We start from the raw sequence: 20,067 nt of genomic DNA, 5'->3' as shown, positions 1-20,067 counted from the left end.
CAATTTCCACCAAAATCAAGAACATAAAGTCAAAGCAAATCTTCTAAGATTTGATTTGTTCTTTCTGATTGATCATGTAGCCGGAGATGAAAAGTTGTACTAAATGTCAGTTGAGTAACCAAAGTTTCTTAAACTTTCTCTCTACATACTAGATATGAATCTATTTTCTCGATCTGATACAATTGACTTTGGGAATCCATGAAGTCATATTTTTTCATATACATAAATTTTGGTCAGCTTATCTATAGAATATTTATGTTTGATAAGCAAGCAATGAGCAGACTTGGTCAAACGATCAATGATTACGCATATACATCACGATCTTATTTTGATCTGGGTAGCCCAATCATGAAATCCATAGCAATATTCTCCCATTTCCACTTTTTTATAGGTAATAGTTGCAACTAACTACTATTCTTCTGATGCTCAACCTTAACCATTTGACAAGCAAAACACTTTTCCACAAATTTTTATGCATTACACTTCAACCATGGCCACCAAAATAGACATTTGAGCTCTTGAGACATATTTCTGCTTCCTAGATGTATCGTAAATTATGAATAGTGTGCTTCATGTAGAATTTTTTTCTATAAATCATTCGTTTGAGAATTACAAATTATATTCTTGTACATCTTTTCTTTATCGATCTTAAAATTCTCCATCTGACCTGCATTCAAATGATCTAATAATTTCTGAAACTTTGCATTATGTAGCAATGCATCTCGTATTCTATCTTTTAGAATTGGTTGAATTAACATGTGATTCAACATGTAAAGCTTTTACCATTTAATGCCACTACTAATAATTGCAAATGCTCCATATCTTTAATTATTCCTTTTGGTGTGTAATTACCCAGCTAACACTGCCACCTGCCTTCCTACTTAACGCATCTACAACTATATCATTCACTTCGGAATTACATATTCTATTCGTGTACATCTTTTATTTATCAATCTTAAACTTCTCCATCTGACCTGCATTCAGTTGATCTAATATTTTTAAAAGTCTGCATTATGTAGCAATGCATCTCATATTTTATCTTTCAAAATTGGTGAATTAACAATTGATTCAACATGTAAAGCTTTTATCATTTAATGACACTACTAATAATTACAAACACTCCATATTTTTAGTTATTCCTTTTGGTGTGTAATTACCCAGTTAACACTGCCATCTGTCATTCTGCTTAATGTGTCTACAACTATATTTGTTTTTTCTGAATGATAATGTATATCCAAATTATAATTTTTAATGAGCTCAAGTCATCACCTTCTATGTGAAAATATACTTCAAATTTTGATGATTAGTGAATATTTCACAGCTACATCCATATAAAAAATGCATTCATATCTTCTAAACAAATGCAGTTTATATTAGCTCCAGATCATGTGCCTGGATAATTTTCTTATGATTCTTCAATTCTCTAGAGGCATAAGTAATTATCTTCTCGTGTTACATAACCATACATCCAAGTCCTCTTAAAAGACGCGTTGTTGTAAATCTGGAAGTTGCTATTCCAGAGGAAATCTTCAATGTTGGAGTTGTCATCAAACACATCTTCAACTTCTAAAATACTACCTCACAACAATTTGTCCACTCAAATTTCACTGTCTTTTGAGTCAATTTGGACAAAGGCATTGCAATAGGAGAGGACCCCTCAACAAATCTCTTGTAAAAGCCTGACAGGCCTAGAAAACTTTAGACTTCTATAACAATGATTGGTTCGGGTCAATCAACGATTGCTTTATCCTTATTATGAGCCATTGTGTTACCCTCACCATTAATCACATGCCCTAAGAATGTTATGCCCGTCAACCATAATTCACACTTTGACAACTTGGCATATAACTGGTTCTACTACAGTGTTTGAAGAATTATGCAGATGATCTGCATGATAAGTTTCGTCACTAGAATAGATTAGAATGTCATTGATAAAGAAACTTACAAATCTATCCAAATATGGTTTAAAGTTTTTGTTCATAAAATCCATAAAAATGGTGAGAGCATATGACAACCCAAAAGAAATGACAATAAACTCATAATGCTCATATCTGGTACTGAAAGTAGTTTTTACTATATCATCTTCTCTAATTCTTAGTTGGCAATAACCTGATCACAGATCAATTTTTGAAAATACAGGTGCCCTTTTAATAGATCAAAAAGATCATCAATCTTTGGCAACTAGTACATTGTTTTGATTGTGAGCTTATTTAATTCTCTATAATCAATGCATAACTTTAAGCTCCTATCTTTCTTCTTAACAAAGAGCACTGGAGCTCCCCAAGAGGAAGAGTTTGGCCAGATAAATCCTTTCTCTAATAAGTCCTGCAACTTACTTTTTAACCCTTGTAGTTCCCTACTTGTCATCTTATAAGATGCCTTTACCATTGGTTCTCTTCTTGTATTAATTCAATAATGAAAAACATCTCTTTTCTTGAAGGCAGCCTAATGAATCATCTGAGATTTATGATTACTTTTTTACTATTGGTATATCCTCCAACTACTTTGGTTCTTTCATATTATCACTGACTTGAGCTAGGAAAACATGGTACACTTTTGCTAACAGTTTGAAGACCTTTAAACTAGATATTGCCATGGATAAAACTCTTCTCTCTCACAAACTTGAATTCTTCTTCTTCAAGGAAATTGAGTTTGAGTATTTTTACGGAGCAACTGTTGGTTGTCAAGTGATTAGATGGCAAATACACCTTAAGGTAACTTTTAATTCGGTTAGTAGAAACACTACCAAGTTCGCTTTCAATCCTTTATCATAGATGATCAGGTTCACACAACAGTTATTATGCGAGACCCGTTAAGTAGAATGATTGATAAGACATCAGACATTTGAATCAGTCTAATCCTTCAGATCATCTCACTAATTCTTCATAAAGAAATGAATGTAATGTTCCAATATCAAATAGAGTTTTGACCTATTTATTGTGAATCGATACCAAACTTATAAAAAAGAGAATATAAATGTTTAGAAATAAATATAGATTTGGCAGATATGTTGAAATAAGGAAATACATGTAATGAGGTCAGGTGAATTCTTTGTTTCATGTTGAGTTAGTTCAAAAACTCAAGGTTTTACACCCTGACAGGTCTAACTCAGAGCTAGAGCCGATCCAGATGACTCAGCCTACCTCTGTTTGCTAGATCTGCTTTGAGAATGTGGAGCACTAGCACTAGTATCTGCAGAAGGTTTATGACCTAAAGTAGGGTAGAATCTCATCATGTGTCTTGATTGATGACACTAAAAAAAAGTGTTGGTGCCTAAAAAACATTCTCCTCGATGTCTTCTCACACTTAGCACAGGTATTGTTGTCTGTGCCAGTATCACTGTTGTAGGATCTAGGCTTCTTTAAGTTGGACTACCCAGACTCTACAGACTAGGTGGCCTACCCAAATATGGATCTCTTATCTCATCTCCTTTTCTAAATATCTCTTCGCCTCTGAGTAGCCCACAAATCATACTCTATCCTCCTCTCTCTATTCACTGGAAGAGAATATCCTCAATGCCAAGAGGAATTAAGGGTTGTCTGATCACATCCTTTAACCCAGATAAAAAACAATGACACATTTCTTTGGAATTTGATATTAAGTAAGGTGCATACTTAGAAAACTTCGTGAACTTTACTTCATACCGGCATGATAGAATGGTAACCTTGTACCAACGTGATAAATTAGCTCTACATCTTTCTCCTGATTGAGAGAAACAAACCAATCATAGAAAAGCCTCGTGAAATCCTCCCACAGAATTTGGTTGTGGGGTCGTCCTCCAAACTTTCTGCAGTTGCTCCTACAATCACTTTTATGCTTCTTCCTCAAAAGAAAAGTAGGTCAATATAGCTTTCTCTCCTATGGGCAGGACAAAATTGTTTTCTTGATTTGCAAAAAACCATTTCTCAGCCTCTAACTAACCCTCCCACTGCTGAAAATAATGGAAGTTTCATGTCCTATAACAATATTCAAGTGCATAATAATAATGAAGGAACATAATTACTGCCGCTATCTTTTTTCTCAGGTCAAACAAATACTCCACTGCATCTAGAACAACAAGTTTTACTTAATTAGCTCTTATTCATTTCTAATCTTTATTTCATAATTATTTCTATCTTTCCTGTTGTTATTTACATTCATCTATAAATTATCCATTTAATTAGTTATTTATTGAATACATTTATACATATATATAGACGTATGTAAATATTCAAATTATTTTTATTTCTCTAAAATATCTGATGCAACCATATTTTACTTATTAATTTTCAAATTTTCTTCTTGCAGTATTTAAATTTTTAATCTAACTTGACACTAATTAATCAGAAATTTAGGGATTAATTATTAAAATTCAAGTTCGTACTTCAAGTTTCTTCCCACGGAAAAAGCCCAATTTTCGTGTTTTAGCCTTATCACCAAGTACTTCAAAGCATTATTAACCAAGTTTAACAAATTTTTAACATAGGGTTGTCTAAAATTCCCTTTAAATTAATTAGAATTAAGTTTCTATACAACTAACAATAATAACAATTCAAATCCCTAATTATTTGTCTAAGACTCCCTTTCTTCTTCCATTCTTTCTCTCCTTTCCTCTCTCTGTCTCTCTATCTAACCCCCGCTCGCTTGCCTTCAGTCTATAGTGGGTTCGAATAAGAGGATATGAGGAATAATCTTCGTGTACATTCTCAGGGGTGGTGGGGAACCTCTTGATCGACACCCATGTCTCAATCTATTTTTCAATCTCTACCTCATTATAATGGTCAAACGCTCCCTCCCTACGTCCCTTTTTCTCCCCTTCTCTCTCTCCTTCCCCCCCTCTCTCTCTCTCTCTAACTCCCGCTCGCTCGCCTTCAGTCTATAGTGGGTTCGAATAAGAGGAGATGAGGAATAATCTTCGTGTACATTCTCAGGGGTGGTGGGAAACTTCTTGATCGACACCTATGAAACTAGTGTCATAAACAGTAAATTCATTTTTTTAAGTTAATCTAAAATTTTAAAAGACCATTACATTTACCATTAAATCGAGGGAGTCTGCGAAAATGTTCAAGAAAGAGAAGGCCAAAATAATGATGAAGGAACATAAACTCCTAGAGAAAAATGAGAACCAAAACGAGAAGCAATCAAGAATCCGGTGTACGATAAATCAAATGTCATACTTAACAAGAACATGGTTATTATGCTTTAGTATGTTGGCATAGATTATAATTTATTGACAAAATGCAAATTTTACAAACAAGTAAGAAAAGGTTGATCTTAATATTTTATTAGCATACCAAGGAGAAGGAAACCAACAAGCAGTTCATATGGTACTAGAACATTTGGAACAAGCAGTAACATGAGTGGCTGCAGATGCAAGTTTTACAAACAAGAAAAGGTTGATTTTAATATTTTATTAGCATACCAAGGAGAAGGAAACCAACAAGCAGTTCATATGGTACTAGAACATTTGGAACAAGCAGTAACATGAGTGGCTGCAAAGAAACGTTTGGGGAGCTATAGAGAGAGTCATAAATGGAAATGTCTCTTTTGCTCTTCCAAGGTGCTGGTGAAGATTGAAAGTAAAATTATCATCAACATGAAAGAAGAAAATCGTCGATTTACTTCAAATGTCAACAATGTACCAAATATAACAAGTAATATTTTGAGTTTGGGCCAACATTATCATTATAAATCAAGCATAAACCCGTTAAATGCCTAAAAGGAGAAACTTCTAGCAGAGACGTCATATCATGCAACAAAGCCACCAGAGATCTTCTACATCAATATTTGTCAGCCCATAACTTCTTCATTTAGAGAAACTACTATTTTGTAGCCGACCCCACTTAATGGGATAAAGGCTTGTTGTTGATGTTGTTGTAGTATTATGGCAAAAGAGCTTGGATTTATCTACTAAAAGAGAAATCAAAACTATTTCACATCTTCAAAGTTCCACAGCAATGGTGGATAATCAAAATGACACCAAAATCAAAGCATTAAATTATCAGCATGAAGGACAATTCACTTCTAAAATCTTTGAGAAGTATTATAAGGAGCATGAAATGCAATGACTTTTAACGATTCCAGACTCACCCTAATAAAATGGCATTGTGAAAGTACTATCTATCGTTTTCTGAGTGATCATCAAAACCGCATAAATCAAATATCGACCACATTAGCTTTATTTGGGTGAAATTAAATTGGCACATCATGGTTCTTCATCAGTTCAATTCTTCGTCACTATCTTAAGTTCAAATACCTGTAAAAATGTATTTCTAGATTTTACGATTAATGAAAACCTTATAATGAAAGACAAAAATAATAACTCTAGAACTTTAATACCAAAATAGTTGCAGCCAGCTCCAACATATGAGTAAATTTTTGTAATAAACCTCAAGCTGTCTAGAGCATAAGCTGCCTCATTGTCATGCTGCATAAGAAAACAATATAGCATTGACGTGAAGCATTACTATAATAAGATCCATCGATGCTAGAATGAATGGTGAGTATAAAAGCTAACACAAAAAATTTTGGGCTTCTGAAAACTTTGATCATAGGATCACACAAAATTAACAAGACTTTTAAGCCAATCTAATAAAAAGTATAGCAATAATAATAATAATAATAAAATCTTCAACAAATCTCTTACAACAGCTAACTAAATAAAAAAAACACTACAAATCTCTATAACAAACCATGACATTAACGAAATCAATATTGCCCTGAGCTTCGAAGGATCGAAAAAAATTTTAGCTTCATTATCGTTTCCAAAAATCTTCATCCCAAAGCCAGAACTCATCATTAGAGAATTTTTTATATTAAGCTTATTATGTTGAAGAATATTTAATGCTGTTATGAGATTTCAGATATGATGCTCTTTACTTTTAGTGTATATCAAGATATCATCAATAAATACAATCATAAAATGATCTCAACAAGATTTAGAGTTTCTATTTATAAAGTTCATAAAGGTGGCATTAATAAATCTAAATGGCATTACCAGAATTTTATAGTGTCATATCAATATCTAAAAGTAGTATTAAACACATTATCATTTTAATCTTAAACTAATGGTACCTAAACTTTAGAATATAAAACCCTGTAATTATTCAATCAAATAGTCTATATGAGGTAAAAGATAATTATTATTCATCGTCATCTTATTCAACTCTTTGTAGTCGAGCAGAACCTAATGATTTCATCTTTCTTATTTACAAATAAGACTCGTGCTCACCAAAAATGTACTATTGGGCCTAATAAATCCTCTGACAAATATTTCTTACAACTAAACTTTAAGATCTTGGAACCCAATAGTTATCATTCAATATGTTGTTTTAGAAATTAATGTGATACATGAAACTAGATCCATGATGATCTTGATCTCACGATCAAGTGATATGTCAGGTAAATCTTGAGGAGTCGACCAGCAAGACATAATAGGCTCAGAATAAGATTCTTATCTGTTTGAGCATATTTTTTGGTGGAGACTCCTTGCGGATGATATCCCCATTAATAGTTAGCTACACATAAGAGGTCTTAGTGAGACAAATTCTTGCCCTAGGGGTTGCCCAGGTGTGGAGGACAGAACCCGGATCACTTTTAATTATTCGTTGCTAGTTGCAGTTACAGGTACCCTGAAAGGGTTTAAAGATGCTACCAGTGATCTTGCCAAAGTTAAATCCAGCAACTCAACGCTTGCCCTCATTTATGGCAATACAGTGCACCAATGTTGGGGTGCCAGAAATGCAGAGAAGCATGGATGACCGCATGGAAGTCATACTACCATTGCATCAACTCTTCTCGATGCTCTCACCCGCACGCACTTATTTCCCACTCCAACGCATTGTGATGCTCTTTCAAGGTGCTGATGAAGATTAAAAGCAAAATTATCATCCAATTGAAAGATGCACTCATCGATTTACTTCTAATGTCAACAATGTACCAAACATGATAGGTAATATTTTGAATTTGGGCCAACATTTAGAAAAAAGTTACATTATTCATAGAAAAGAGATACATCTCTACTTGCAAGATCATGCTAATAATTTTTGTATGCCCATCCAAATTTCAAATAATCAACTTTTATTATTAAATATCAAGCATACATATGTAGAATGCCTAAATTTCAAATAATCATTTTTTATTATTAAATATCAAGCATAAACATGTTGAACGCCTAAAAGCTAGCGTCACACAAAAGAATTGTCAAACCTGTAAATGGTGAATAAATTACATCACATCAATACTCCAAAACAATTTTGATAAGGGCGTAAACAACCAAGGAGAAACTTCAAGCAAGAAACGTCATATCACCCAACAAAGCTATTGGAGCTCTTCTAAATCCATATTTGTCGACCCATAACTTCTTCAATTGGAGGAAACCCTTATTTATTTTATTGATGATTATGACAAAAGAGCTTGAGTTTATCTACTAGAAGAGAAATCAGAAGTATTTCACATCTGCAAAGTTGCACAGCAATGGTGGAGAATCAAAATGACACCAAAATCAAAGCATTGCAATCTCACATGAAAGCGAATTCACTTCTAAAATCGCTGAGAATTATTTTAAGAGGCAAAGTTCAATAAATTTTAACGACACCACACTCACCCTAATAAAATGACATTGTATAAGTACTATTTCAGGCTAAAGTTGTTTCTCCTCAAGTACTAATTGCCACTACTGAGTGATCATCAAAGCTATATAAATCGAGGATTTCCTATCAGATTATATGCAACCATACCAGCTTTATTTGGGTGATAATAAGTTTACACATCATAGTTCTTCATCAGTTCAATTCATCGTCACTGTCTCAAGTTCAAAATTTTTTTGAGTAAAAATATATTTCTGATTTTTATTATTAATGAAAACCTCATAGCGAAAAATAAAAATAATGAGTCTAGAGATTTATTGTCAATATAGGGTCTGTTTGGGGCAGCTACAGCTGCTTAAAGAAGCAACTGTGCAGCAGCTGTCGGAGAAGCTATTGTGGGAAAGTTATAGTTGGTGAAGTTGTGTGTGTTTAATTAGTTCAGTTGTGCTTCAGCTATGTTGCAGCTGTTTCTAAAATAAAAATCGTATTGCCCTAATATACATGTGTTATTTGTAAGTTAACTATTTCAAAGTTAACTCATACATAACAACATAAACAAATTTAAAAAATTCTCAAAAAAATCACAAGTCAAAATTATCACATCAAAAGTATACATCATTTAACACCGAGTAACACTAAAACTAAAATTATTAATGCAATAAATAATATTATAGTAATATTACTTTGAATGTTCAAACAATCAAGTATGCTAGAAACATTTTTTCTAAAGCTACTCTCCACGCATTATCATTATCTGAAGTGGACTCCTAGAACTCGTCAGTCAGTCTAAAGAAGTCATAGTCTTCTAAAATTTTCTACTATAGCTAGCTTCTCCTTGTGATATAAATACACAACAATGTAATCCAAAGTTGCAGTATATCATTCTAGACGCAGTAAAAATCCTTGAACCTGTATGTCCTAACAAATTAGAGTTTAATAGATAAAATGAGCTTTTATTAATGGTACAATGACAAAGTTACAAAAAAAATTAAATAATAAGAAAAGCAAAGATACAACTTTAAAGTTAAATAGAAAATGAGGTAACATAGTCAATATAAATAAATGAATAATCCGTCATTATAAGAATACAGAGGATGTAGAAATATGGGAATCTTGGTTGTCTTTAAGCAATTAATATAGAACTTGTATATGTCGGAAAGCATATCAGCAAATAGGTCCTTCAGAAGAACTGCTACGGTCATATGACTCAAAAAAAAAGGATCTTAGTCTCCTTGGTACCAAACTCGTATAGGTGAGAAACCATAGCAACATAAAGGCCAACAGAAGAACCCATAAGGTAATATATAGGATCTTAGTCTCCTTGACCCATAAGGTCATATATTCAAAAAAAAAGGATCTTAGTCTCCTTGGTACCAAACTCGTATAGATGAGAAACCATAGCAACATAAAGGCCAACAGAAGAACCCATAAGGTCATATATCTCATCATAGACCGCCAAACAAATTAAATGCAAAAAAATCTTACATATAGCACACCCAAGATTGCCTAGGAGGCCATCCAAGAGGGATCAAATACAACATGCTCATAGCAAAGAATACAACAACAACAAAACCTTAATCCTACTAAGTGGGGTCGGCTACATGAATCCTTTTTTCTCCATTGCGTCCAATTTAGTGCCATACTTTCATTTAATTCTAATAAATTAAGATCATTTTTATACAATAAACCCAAGTCTTCCTAGGTCTACCTCTGTCTTTCTTAACATAAGTCAAATCTAAAACATCTACTCTCCTAATCGGATCATTAGATGGTCAATGTTTAATGTGACCAAATCATCTAGGACGACTCTCTTTAATTTTGTCTTTCATTGGAGCTACAGCAACCCTATCATGAATATATTCATTTCGCATTTTGCCTCTAAATGTAAAGCCACTCATCCATCTAATCATTCTCATCTCGGGAACACTTAACTTGGTATTATGCTTCTCTTTTAAAGACCAACATTCAGTGCCATAGAGCATTGCAAGTCTCACCACCATCTTATAAAATTTTCTTTTCAGTCTAAGTGGTACTTTTCTATCACACAATAGGCCTGAAGCATTCCTCCACTTCAACGAACCAACTTGACATCTACTATTAACATCCCCATCTATATCACCATCGCTTTGAACAACAGACCCGAGATATCTAAATCGTTCACACCTTTTAATAATTTGATCACCCAAAGTTACACTTCTGTCACCAGAGCTACTACTACTAAAATTACATTCCATGTATTCAATTTTAGTTCTACTCAAACGAAAGCCTTTAAACTCCAATGTAAACCTCCATAATTTAAGTTTTTCTTCGGCTTTTTCTCTCATCTTATCCACAAGAAGGATATCATCAGCAAAAAGCATACACCAAGGTACATGCTCCTGTAAATGTCCAGTAAGACAATACATAATTAAAGCAAAAAGATATGGGCTTAAAGCCAATCCCTGATGTAATCAAATAGAAATAGGAAAATATTTGGTCAATCCACCTTCACTTCGAACACAAGTAACAGCTCTAGTATACAAATCTTTAATGACTTGAATGTAAGTCATATCAACACCTTTCTTCTCAAGAAAATTTCTCTTGGAACTTTGTCGTAAGATTTTCTAAATCAATAAAAATCAAATGTAGATCCTGCTTATTCTCACTGAATTTCTCCATTAAACCTTTCAATAAATGTATAGCTTCCATAGTAGACCTGCTCGGCATAAATCCAAATTGATTATGAGAAATCTTTGTAATATGTATTAACCTATGTTCAACTACCCTCCTTAGTTAATACATGTATAGCTCATAGCAAAGAATAAAAAAAAAATACAATCATGGCAGGATCCACAAATATAACAATGAAAAAAGAGTCAATATAAAGAGGTTAATAATAAAACATCATATGATGTCACAAAATAATCACTCATTAACTAATGCATTTGCAATGTGCTCTCGTAATTCAATCATATCTTCAACACATTTCTCATCTTATGTGCTGGAGTCAACTATATCACAATCATTTTGTGAAATTGACTGCCTCAAGCAGTGCCCATATGCCTCAGGAGGAACATGCGATTAATTTTCATCAGCACCACTAAAATCAATGTTAGTTGTTGCAGGATGTTGGCAAAAAAAATTATGAAGTCATTGTTGCAGCCACAATATTCACATGTTTCCTGAAATAATATGTAGACATATCTCGAAGAATAAGACTTTTTTTTCAAACACTAAATGTTACTTCAATAACATCTAGTAAAGAACATTGTCATCTGTTAAATATTTATTTTCTCCCCTAAAACACTTGGCTACCTCATTCAAAGTCAGGAATATGATATGACGTCTAAGGATATGATTTTCACATTGTAAAAGGTAACTAGCATCAACTAAATAATATTTTCCTACATTGAATTTAATCATTAATACATGTTAAAAAATATGAAATTAATTGTATACAAGCTAATCTGCAGATGGCATAGGAAAATTGTAATGACTATTTTGCACAACAAAATTGAAGATACGACTATCATGTGCACTGTTTTCTCATCCAATTATTACAAAGATGAACTACATAGTGAAATCACATGCAATCATAGTGTTCGGTGTTGGTGAGTCACAACGCCCGATGTATGAACTTTTTTCACTTTTAGGTACTCGTGCATCAATATGTGTCAATTAATAGCGCCAATGCAATACCATATCATGTAACTAAGATATTTACATTGATTGAGTACATAAAAATATATTGTAAAAGATGAACACCAAGATCTACCTTAGAATATGACATACATCGAAGATCATGCAAAATCTTTTTGGGCGTGCTTTGAAATGTTGAGTCTTCAAGTCAAATAGTTTTAGAAGATATACTAAACAAAGCATCCAAACCCTACCAATTCTTTTGATACCAAGTATAGAAAAGTTCACTCCCCTCTTGTGATAATAAATAATAACATAATACTTTACCATTCTATTTTGATGTCAACTTCTATTGCATTTCTACCACCCATTTTTATGTTGATATTGTTTAAAATATGCTCTCGTTCAATTATCAAAGATAACTGTTCATGAGTCTTGAGAGTAATCATTGATTTTATAATCATTACTATAACAACTGAAAACTTGTAAATAAGCAAATTATAAAGTCTGAAATAATTTTTATTGTAGTGAGTACGACGTCAATTGTTCTTTCACTTCTCCACCTAAATATTTGTGTGTATCTGTTTGTTGAGTATTTATATTGTTCTACTTCTAAGCAATATTATTCTGCTTAGCAATCTTCCCTTCACAAGCATTAATCTCTATCTCTATATATACAGTTTGCTCTACCAGCACCATGAATATAGTGCATTTAACAGATGATAGATATTTCCTAATATTCTCTCATAAAATCGCAGGTATTTTGATCTTTATGCTAATAGTTGGATGTAGTAAATTTGACAAACCGAAGAAGCTGGGTCTAGTACTCTTGCACACACTGTTCATTGTTACAACATCTTTAGATCATTTACCAATACAAAATGATGCTTCGATTGAAAACAACCTATTAAACTCTATCTAGAGGACCACTTTATCATATTGAAATTTGTTGAATGCATGACTGTCCCATCAATCAGCAGCACCTTCTCATAGCAGAATGCTGACATATTCACTTTACGCTCTTCAAAACATTTTAAACATCAATGTCATGAAGCCACATACCAAACTCGAATCTATTGTCCCATTGAATGTACGAGGATGTATTTTTAACAATTTCTCTAACACTTAGTTTATCTTTTCCTTCATTAACAAGAAAAATCTATAGAGATTTAATTTCAATATTAGCACGACTATGTCAAGTATTCACAAGGATAAGTCAAATAATTAAATCAGGTCAATTGGCAGGTAACTTATATAAATCATTATAATAATTAAATCAGGTCAATTGGCAGGTAACTTATATTGCCTAGGTTATAATTTTATGGACTAACACTCAGATTTCCATGCCTTTATTTACATGTAAGCAATTGATTGAGAGTTTGTTATGTAAGGCTTTGAATTGTTCATCTGGAATGATTTGGTTGGATCTCTATTAACTTGGAGTTTCCTATCACTCACTTTGAGCTAATTTTTATTTATTAGAAGATAAACATATTATTCTTCATTTGCAGTATTACTGCTGATGTTTGCAATAAAATTTTAAATATTGTATAGTTTGCTAGTTTTACCTTTCATAAATAGCTATTATTATACATATTTTCGTAGATCTTACTTAAAATTCATAATCAAATAATCATATGAGATAAATAGTTTTGCCTTGATTTTTTATGCCATAAATGTCTAAATATTAACATAATCCTTATGGAGGCAAGATCTGCTTTCTTACAAATTGACTCTATTGAATGTAAAAAATTTTATTGTTCAAAATTATTTTTTTTTATCGAGATAGAATTGGTCATATTTATTATAAAACACCTATTCAACATTTTTTATATTGTGTAAAATGTGCATGTTTATTTACAATAAATATGTATGTCGATAGAATTCCTTTTGAAATTAACTAGCCAAGCTAAGGGGTCTACAAATAAATCATTACATTTCTATGAGTGGATGCTTATTTTTCTGAATTCAGGATATCATTTGAAAAGCTATGGTAGATACATACAAATATAAAAAAAATGATAAATGATTGATGAGCCGGTTGTGCATATGTATGATTCTATCTAATATAGTTACATATGAATATATAGCATAAAGATATATTAATGAATATTTTCATACAAATGATTAGAAGCATCACCATATTATAGATCACATTAAGATATATAATGCTCACCCTTTTATGCTAAATAATATTAGAATAATATAATGATTTGATGACACTATTACACGGATTTTACATAGTGATCATTAATCTTTTATTATTTATATTGCATGTCCTAATATGTTATCATTTATGCTTTAATAAATAAAAGTTGCTTATTGATTTAAAATTGTCAAACATTTATTATAACTTTTTTTCATATAACATGTTCTATTAGGTTATTGGATGGATCGTTATTCTAACAGTAGACTTTTTATTAGTAGTATTCGATTTGAAATTTTTTAATTTATAATAAAATTTCCAATTGTACTGTTTTATTTTTGAGGTAATCCTTAATTAATGTAGTTGTTCTTCTAATTTCTTTTCTATCATTTTGTTTCTGCTTCCCAATTGAACTATTGTTGGGATTTCATTAATACAACATATTATTTACTTACTCTTACATTTTCTACTTATGATTACTTGTATATAAAACTTTTACTCTTTACTCTAAGAATAAAAAGGTTTAATCAATCTCTACTTTTGAAATTTAGTTCGATAGTTGAAATCAATTCCTTTCTCATGTCTCGTGTTACTAGGGTATAACATCTATGGGGCCCGAAGTGTAACATAAATCTCTCCTAAAAAAACATAAATGTTACATATATATTAGAAAGAAATACTCAACTATCTCCAATTCTTGCCATGAATCATCTACGCTCTGAAAACATGACCAAGCTACCTAAATTTATTTCAGAATTATTACCAACATATTTTTTAACATTGAAGAGCTATTAAGGCCCACTTCTTGAATTACCTACGCATAGTATACTGAATCACTTAGCAAAGCAAGCTCGAAAACCATATGTGAGCCTTGAGATCAAAATCATGGAAATGATAACCATATGTGAGCCTTGAGATCAAAATCATGGAAATTATTTGATACATTAAGCAAAAATACCAATTTTTTAAATTTATAATAAGTTACTATTGAACTCAATATAAGTTGTAAATAAGCCAAATGTAACATCAACAATTATTTTTATTTCACGGTTTTTTTCTTTAATTGTTGCAGAAGGAAAATTTAAATGAAGGTAGAGGTGAATTCCTATAATGCTTAACCCATCACATTTTGCTGGTTTTCAATAGCTTTATAAGGGCATTATCTTAAAATTAAAAAGTAAAAGATGCATATCATGAATCCTATTTTGCACTATATGGAATCATTATAAAGCAAATAATACTTGAAGCAAAAAACAAAATCCAAAACGAAGATATGGAGGCTTCAATGTTGAAAATCTATATCTTATAGGACATTGAATTAGAAAGTGACCTACATGAAAATAATATTCATACCCACTATTAATCGAAGCCTCTTCAAATAGGGCACAATATATTCACCTCACTGCAGCGTAACCATCATTATACCATGATAACTCCAATGAGGGAAAAGCTAACTCTCACAAGAAATCTCTCCTTCTGATTAAAAGGGACAGATATCTTTAAGGATATGCTACATAATTCCAAGAATTTTTTCAATAATTATAGAAAGTCTGTAAAATTCTTGACTTTGGCATATACCTGCCTTGCAACATGATAGAATTAATGAATTGAAACATGCAAAATCTATCACAGAATCCTTCCCCAATTTTTGAAACAGCTTTAGAATTTCCCCCAACTTCTGACCACCAGCCAACCAACGTAACAGACGACTAATCAAATCCTGCATGAAATCATCTCTAATGGTCCCATGTACAAGCTCAATAGCCTCTTCAATCCTTTCTTCCTTATAAAGACTATCAATCACAATACAGTAGGTGAACTTATTTGGAGTCATGTTCTTCTGAATCATGTCAGAAAACAGATTTATAACCTCCTTGTTTTCTCCAAATAGGTAAAACTGATGAAGCAATGTGTTGAATGCTAGAACATCAGGACCAAAACTCCAAATTTCATTGATCAAATATCTAGCCAGCTGAAACTTTCCGCCTGAAAACACACTCCGAATTATCAGTGTAAGGGTACATGCATCTGGTTCAATCCCCTTCTTGACCATATTACTAAAGAACAACAGAACATTAGTAGACCAACCACGATCAAGAAATCTACTCATTATAGTGTTGTAGAAAACAATATCCGGGCGCCAATCCAATTCTGAACTCTTTTCCAATATCTTCATTGCCTCCAGTAACTTACAATCTCTGCACAAACAATCGAAGAGTATATTCAAAGTTTCCAAACTTGGAAGCAGACCATTGCATCTCATATCATTCAAAAGTCCAAATGCTTCGCCAATCCTTCCAGCTTTACAAAGACCATTCATATAAACGTTGTAAGTGACCTCATCTGGCTTCCAACCCTTCGACTGGCTCTCACCCAAAATCTTTTCTACCTCATCAAATTCACCATGTCTACTCAAAGCGTCAATCAGTACTGTGTAAATGAAGGTATCTGGAGCAAACCCATAATTTTCAATCAAACCCAGAAAGTGCTTTGCTTCCTTGACCTTTCCTTGAGAACAATAACCATGGATGAGAGAAGTACATGCCTGGGGTGTGGGGCTGCATTTTTTTTCAAGCATGAAGTCAAGAATACCTACAGCTTCCGAGATTCTTCCAGCACGGGATAGCGCAGCAATGAAGGTAGAGTAAGTGATGGCATCAGGTAGCGGACCATAATGGAGCATTCTGTCAAGGAGAGAATAGGCATCATCGAACCGACTAGCACGAGTGGAGTTGAGGATGAGTTTGAGGAAGATGGTGAAAGAGGTGGTAGTGAGGCGTAGACCGGAGGAAAGAAGCGCGAGGAAGGCTGAAGAAGCAGCAGTAGTGTGGTTGGCAAGGAGAAGAGAGTTGATAAAAGCGTTGTAAGATACAGTGGATGGACGGAAGAGGTGGCGGAGGAAGCGGCGGGCAGCGGCAGTGGCGACGGTACTTGAATGCGAGAGGGGACAGGAGGAAGGGAAGGGGGAGGAGGGCCGATTGCTGCGGCGCGAGAAGGAGAAGACAGAAGAACGGAAGAGTGAGAGGTATTCAGAGGACGGGGAACACCTGGTAAAAGTGGCGGCGGCGATGCCTTGACGGCCGGCGGTAGTGTCGGGAAGACGATGACACGGCAAAACTGAGATATAGGGCATAAGAAGGAATTGGTAACCGGGAAACGCAAAGCGAGCGCAATCGATGGTTGTAGGATCATAGCATACATAACCGATTTGATAGTCTTACAAAATTACACATTAGTTTTATTAATAGCAAAATTTTGAATGCTCTACATATATAATTATCTCTAAATTAAAAATAAAAATTTTTTTAAACTTATTTTTGAGAATTTTGAGATGCCATGTTTAATAGTGAAGGTTTAAATTTTTGCATACATTTTATATTTTGTGGATAATAATTAGTTATCATAAATTTATTGATAATTTTTTTTTTTCTTTTATTAATTTGCTAATAAGAAAAATGCTATAATTTCAATTTTTCTTGAACCAAATTTAAGTTTTTCATGACTCAATTAAGATGGGATAAAATGAATAAATTTTTATTTGTATTGATATTTTTAGGTTTTATAAACTAAATTATTTTTTGGCACATTGACGTGTAGAAAAGAATGCTTAAATTGTTTTATTGTTTTACAAATTGTACTTTAAAGAAATGTGTTTTTGTGTTTTTCTTGCAGATACAATAGATGTTGAAAGTGATGCAATGTGAAGGGGACTTGGAGCAAAAGAGCACAAGGAGACTGACAGTGGTGCCTATGCGCCGGACCCCTAAGCACTTAGGCGCCAGTCTCAACTCTAGCAAACCAAGAGGATGACACATAAGCGCCACCCACTTGACACCAAGGTGCCGCGATAATGGTACCTAGGAGCCACGCCCTTAAGCGGCAAGGCGCCCCTGCATTCATAGCAAACCAAGAGATTGGCGCCTGCAACTATCTGAGGCAGTTTTTAGCAGTTTAACCACCTGTCGTGGGAAGTTGTGCAGATGGCCATGGGGGCTTTTAGGTTTTTTCTTATGAGTCTATAAAGGGGAAGCATTAGAGGTTTTTGAGGGATGGATGTAGGTAGGACTAAATTAGGATTATTTTGAGTATATTGGTGAAAATTGAGTTGTAAAGTATGGGAAAGGTTGTGAGTGTTGTAAACTTGTGTTCCTTCTTCCTCTTAAGTGGAGAAAAGGGAATGATTTCTGGAGCAGCAGCAGAAAAGCATTTGGTGGAGCATCTTCAGGTTATTATAAAGAAGAGGAAGATAAATGCTTGTATATTTCATTTGTTGTATCTCCTTAAACACATCATTTAGTGGAATTATCTTATTTTCAATGAAGTTTTGTGGTATGTTCTTCATGCTTTCTGACTAGTACTTTTTGCCTTACCTTATGATGATTGAGTAGGATGTGTAGGAGTGCAAAATGTTTTCATAATTATTTTTAATTACTTAATTTTATGATTAATTTTCAAATCTTCATTTAATTTTCATTCTCGCCAAGTAAAATGTTGAATGTGTTGTGAACCATAATGACTTCAGAGAGCTATGGTAAAATCAACTAAGTTATTCACATTAAACTATGGAATATAGTAAAATGCTTCGTAGGTAGATGTAAATGTTAGGGAAATATTCTTTGGTGGGTACAAAATGAGATTTAAGGAACTAAAGTTATTTTAACCAATCTTCTTTATGCACTCAGAAGAAGGTAAATAAGAGATTTGTGCCTATTTATTACTAGCCACGTTTACAATTAACACTTTACATTTCCTATACTCTGCTTAAATCATTATAAGGGAGGGTAACTTTATAACTTGATATTCACCAATCCAACGACTATGTTAAGTTGGATTTTTGTAGAATTTAAGCTTTAGAAATTGTTTGTGTTACACTAGATTAGTTTTTAGGAATTTTTAACCCAATCAAAATTCTAGGCTAGGAACGAAACTAGTAGGCTAAAACTTTTCCTAAGTCTAATTCCCTTATTCCATATGGGATCAACATTCCAAACTCAAAACCCCGATATTCGTGTTATGACACATGCATTTGTGTGAGTCCTCAGAGTGTAGTTGCGCTTGGAGGTAATATGAAGTTTGTGGCATTGTTAGCGGAGAACGACGGTGTATTTAATTTAAGAGAATTTTAGCTGAATCTCTAGGTCTTATACTTGAAATACTTTTAGTGTTAATTGCTTGCGTTTAATGTATTTTTCTGCTTTTGAAAAATTTTAAAAATTTTTGTTTGATTGTGTGTGAATTTTACCTACTAGATTCTCTAGTTCATGTATGCATAGTGTAGGGCATAAGGGGCGTGCACCATATGATTTTGAGCTAGAGAGAACTATACGAAAAGTTGAGAAACAGGAAAGACTTCATGAACTTGTAGAAGAAATTGTGAACAACCCACAAACCATTTTAGATACCCAAGAACTAACCCATGGACTCATGATGCACATAGATTATTAATAAACTATGTTAACCTTACGGTGGATAAAATTCACTTAGACATTCAGAATCTTATCGTAGAAGCTAACACATTCGAACTGAAACTTGTTATCGTCAAATGGTGCAGAACAAACACTTTGGGGGAAACCCGTTTGAGGATCCAAACTTGCACTTAACGAGTTTTTTAAAACTCTGTTCCACTTTTTGCTATAATGGTGTTTCCAATGATGTTGTTAGTCTCTGGCTTTTCCCTTTCTCCTTAAGGGACAAAGCCATAAGATGATTAAATTCATTAGCACCTGAATCAATTAG

General features: G+C 33.1%; 1 protein-coding gene across 1 annotated transcript; it reads right to left on the bottom strand.

The window, feature by feature from the left end:
* Positions 1–6,107: 6,107 nt before the first annotated feature.
* LOC110028585 (pentatricopeptide repeat-containing protein At1g09900-like) lies at positions 6,108–18,319 on the bottom strand. Its single transcript, XM_020730494.1, has 5 exons — positions 18,291–18,319; positions 18,160–18,221; positions 15,910–17,547; positions 6,319–6,406; positions 6,108–6,235 (listed from the first exon to the last, which is right to left on the bottom strand). The coding sequence occupies exons 1-4, from the start codon at positions 18,317–18,319 to the stop codon at positions 6,402–6,404; spliced, it is 1,734 nt and encodes a 577-aa protein (XP_020586153.1). The 3' UTR covers positions 6,108–6,235; positions 6,319–6,401.
* Between the last annotated feature and the right edge of the window lie 1,748 nt (positions 18,320–20,067).

The sequence above is a fragment of the Phalaenopsis equestris genome, unplaced genomic scaffold (assembly GCF_001263595.1).
Source record: "Phalaenopsis equestris unplaced genomic scaffold, ASM126359v1 Scaffold000515, whole genome shotgun sequence".
Classification (NCBI taxonomy): domain Eukaryota; kingdom Viridiplantae; phylum Streptophyta; class Magnoliopsida; order Asparagales; family Orchidaceae; genus Phalaenopsis; species Phalaenopsis equestris.
This window is presented reverse-complemented; position numbering and strand designations above follow the sequence as displayed.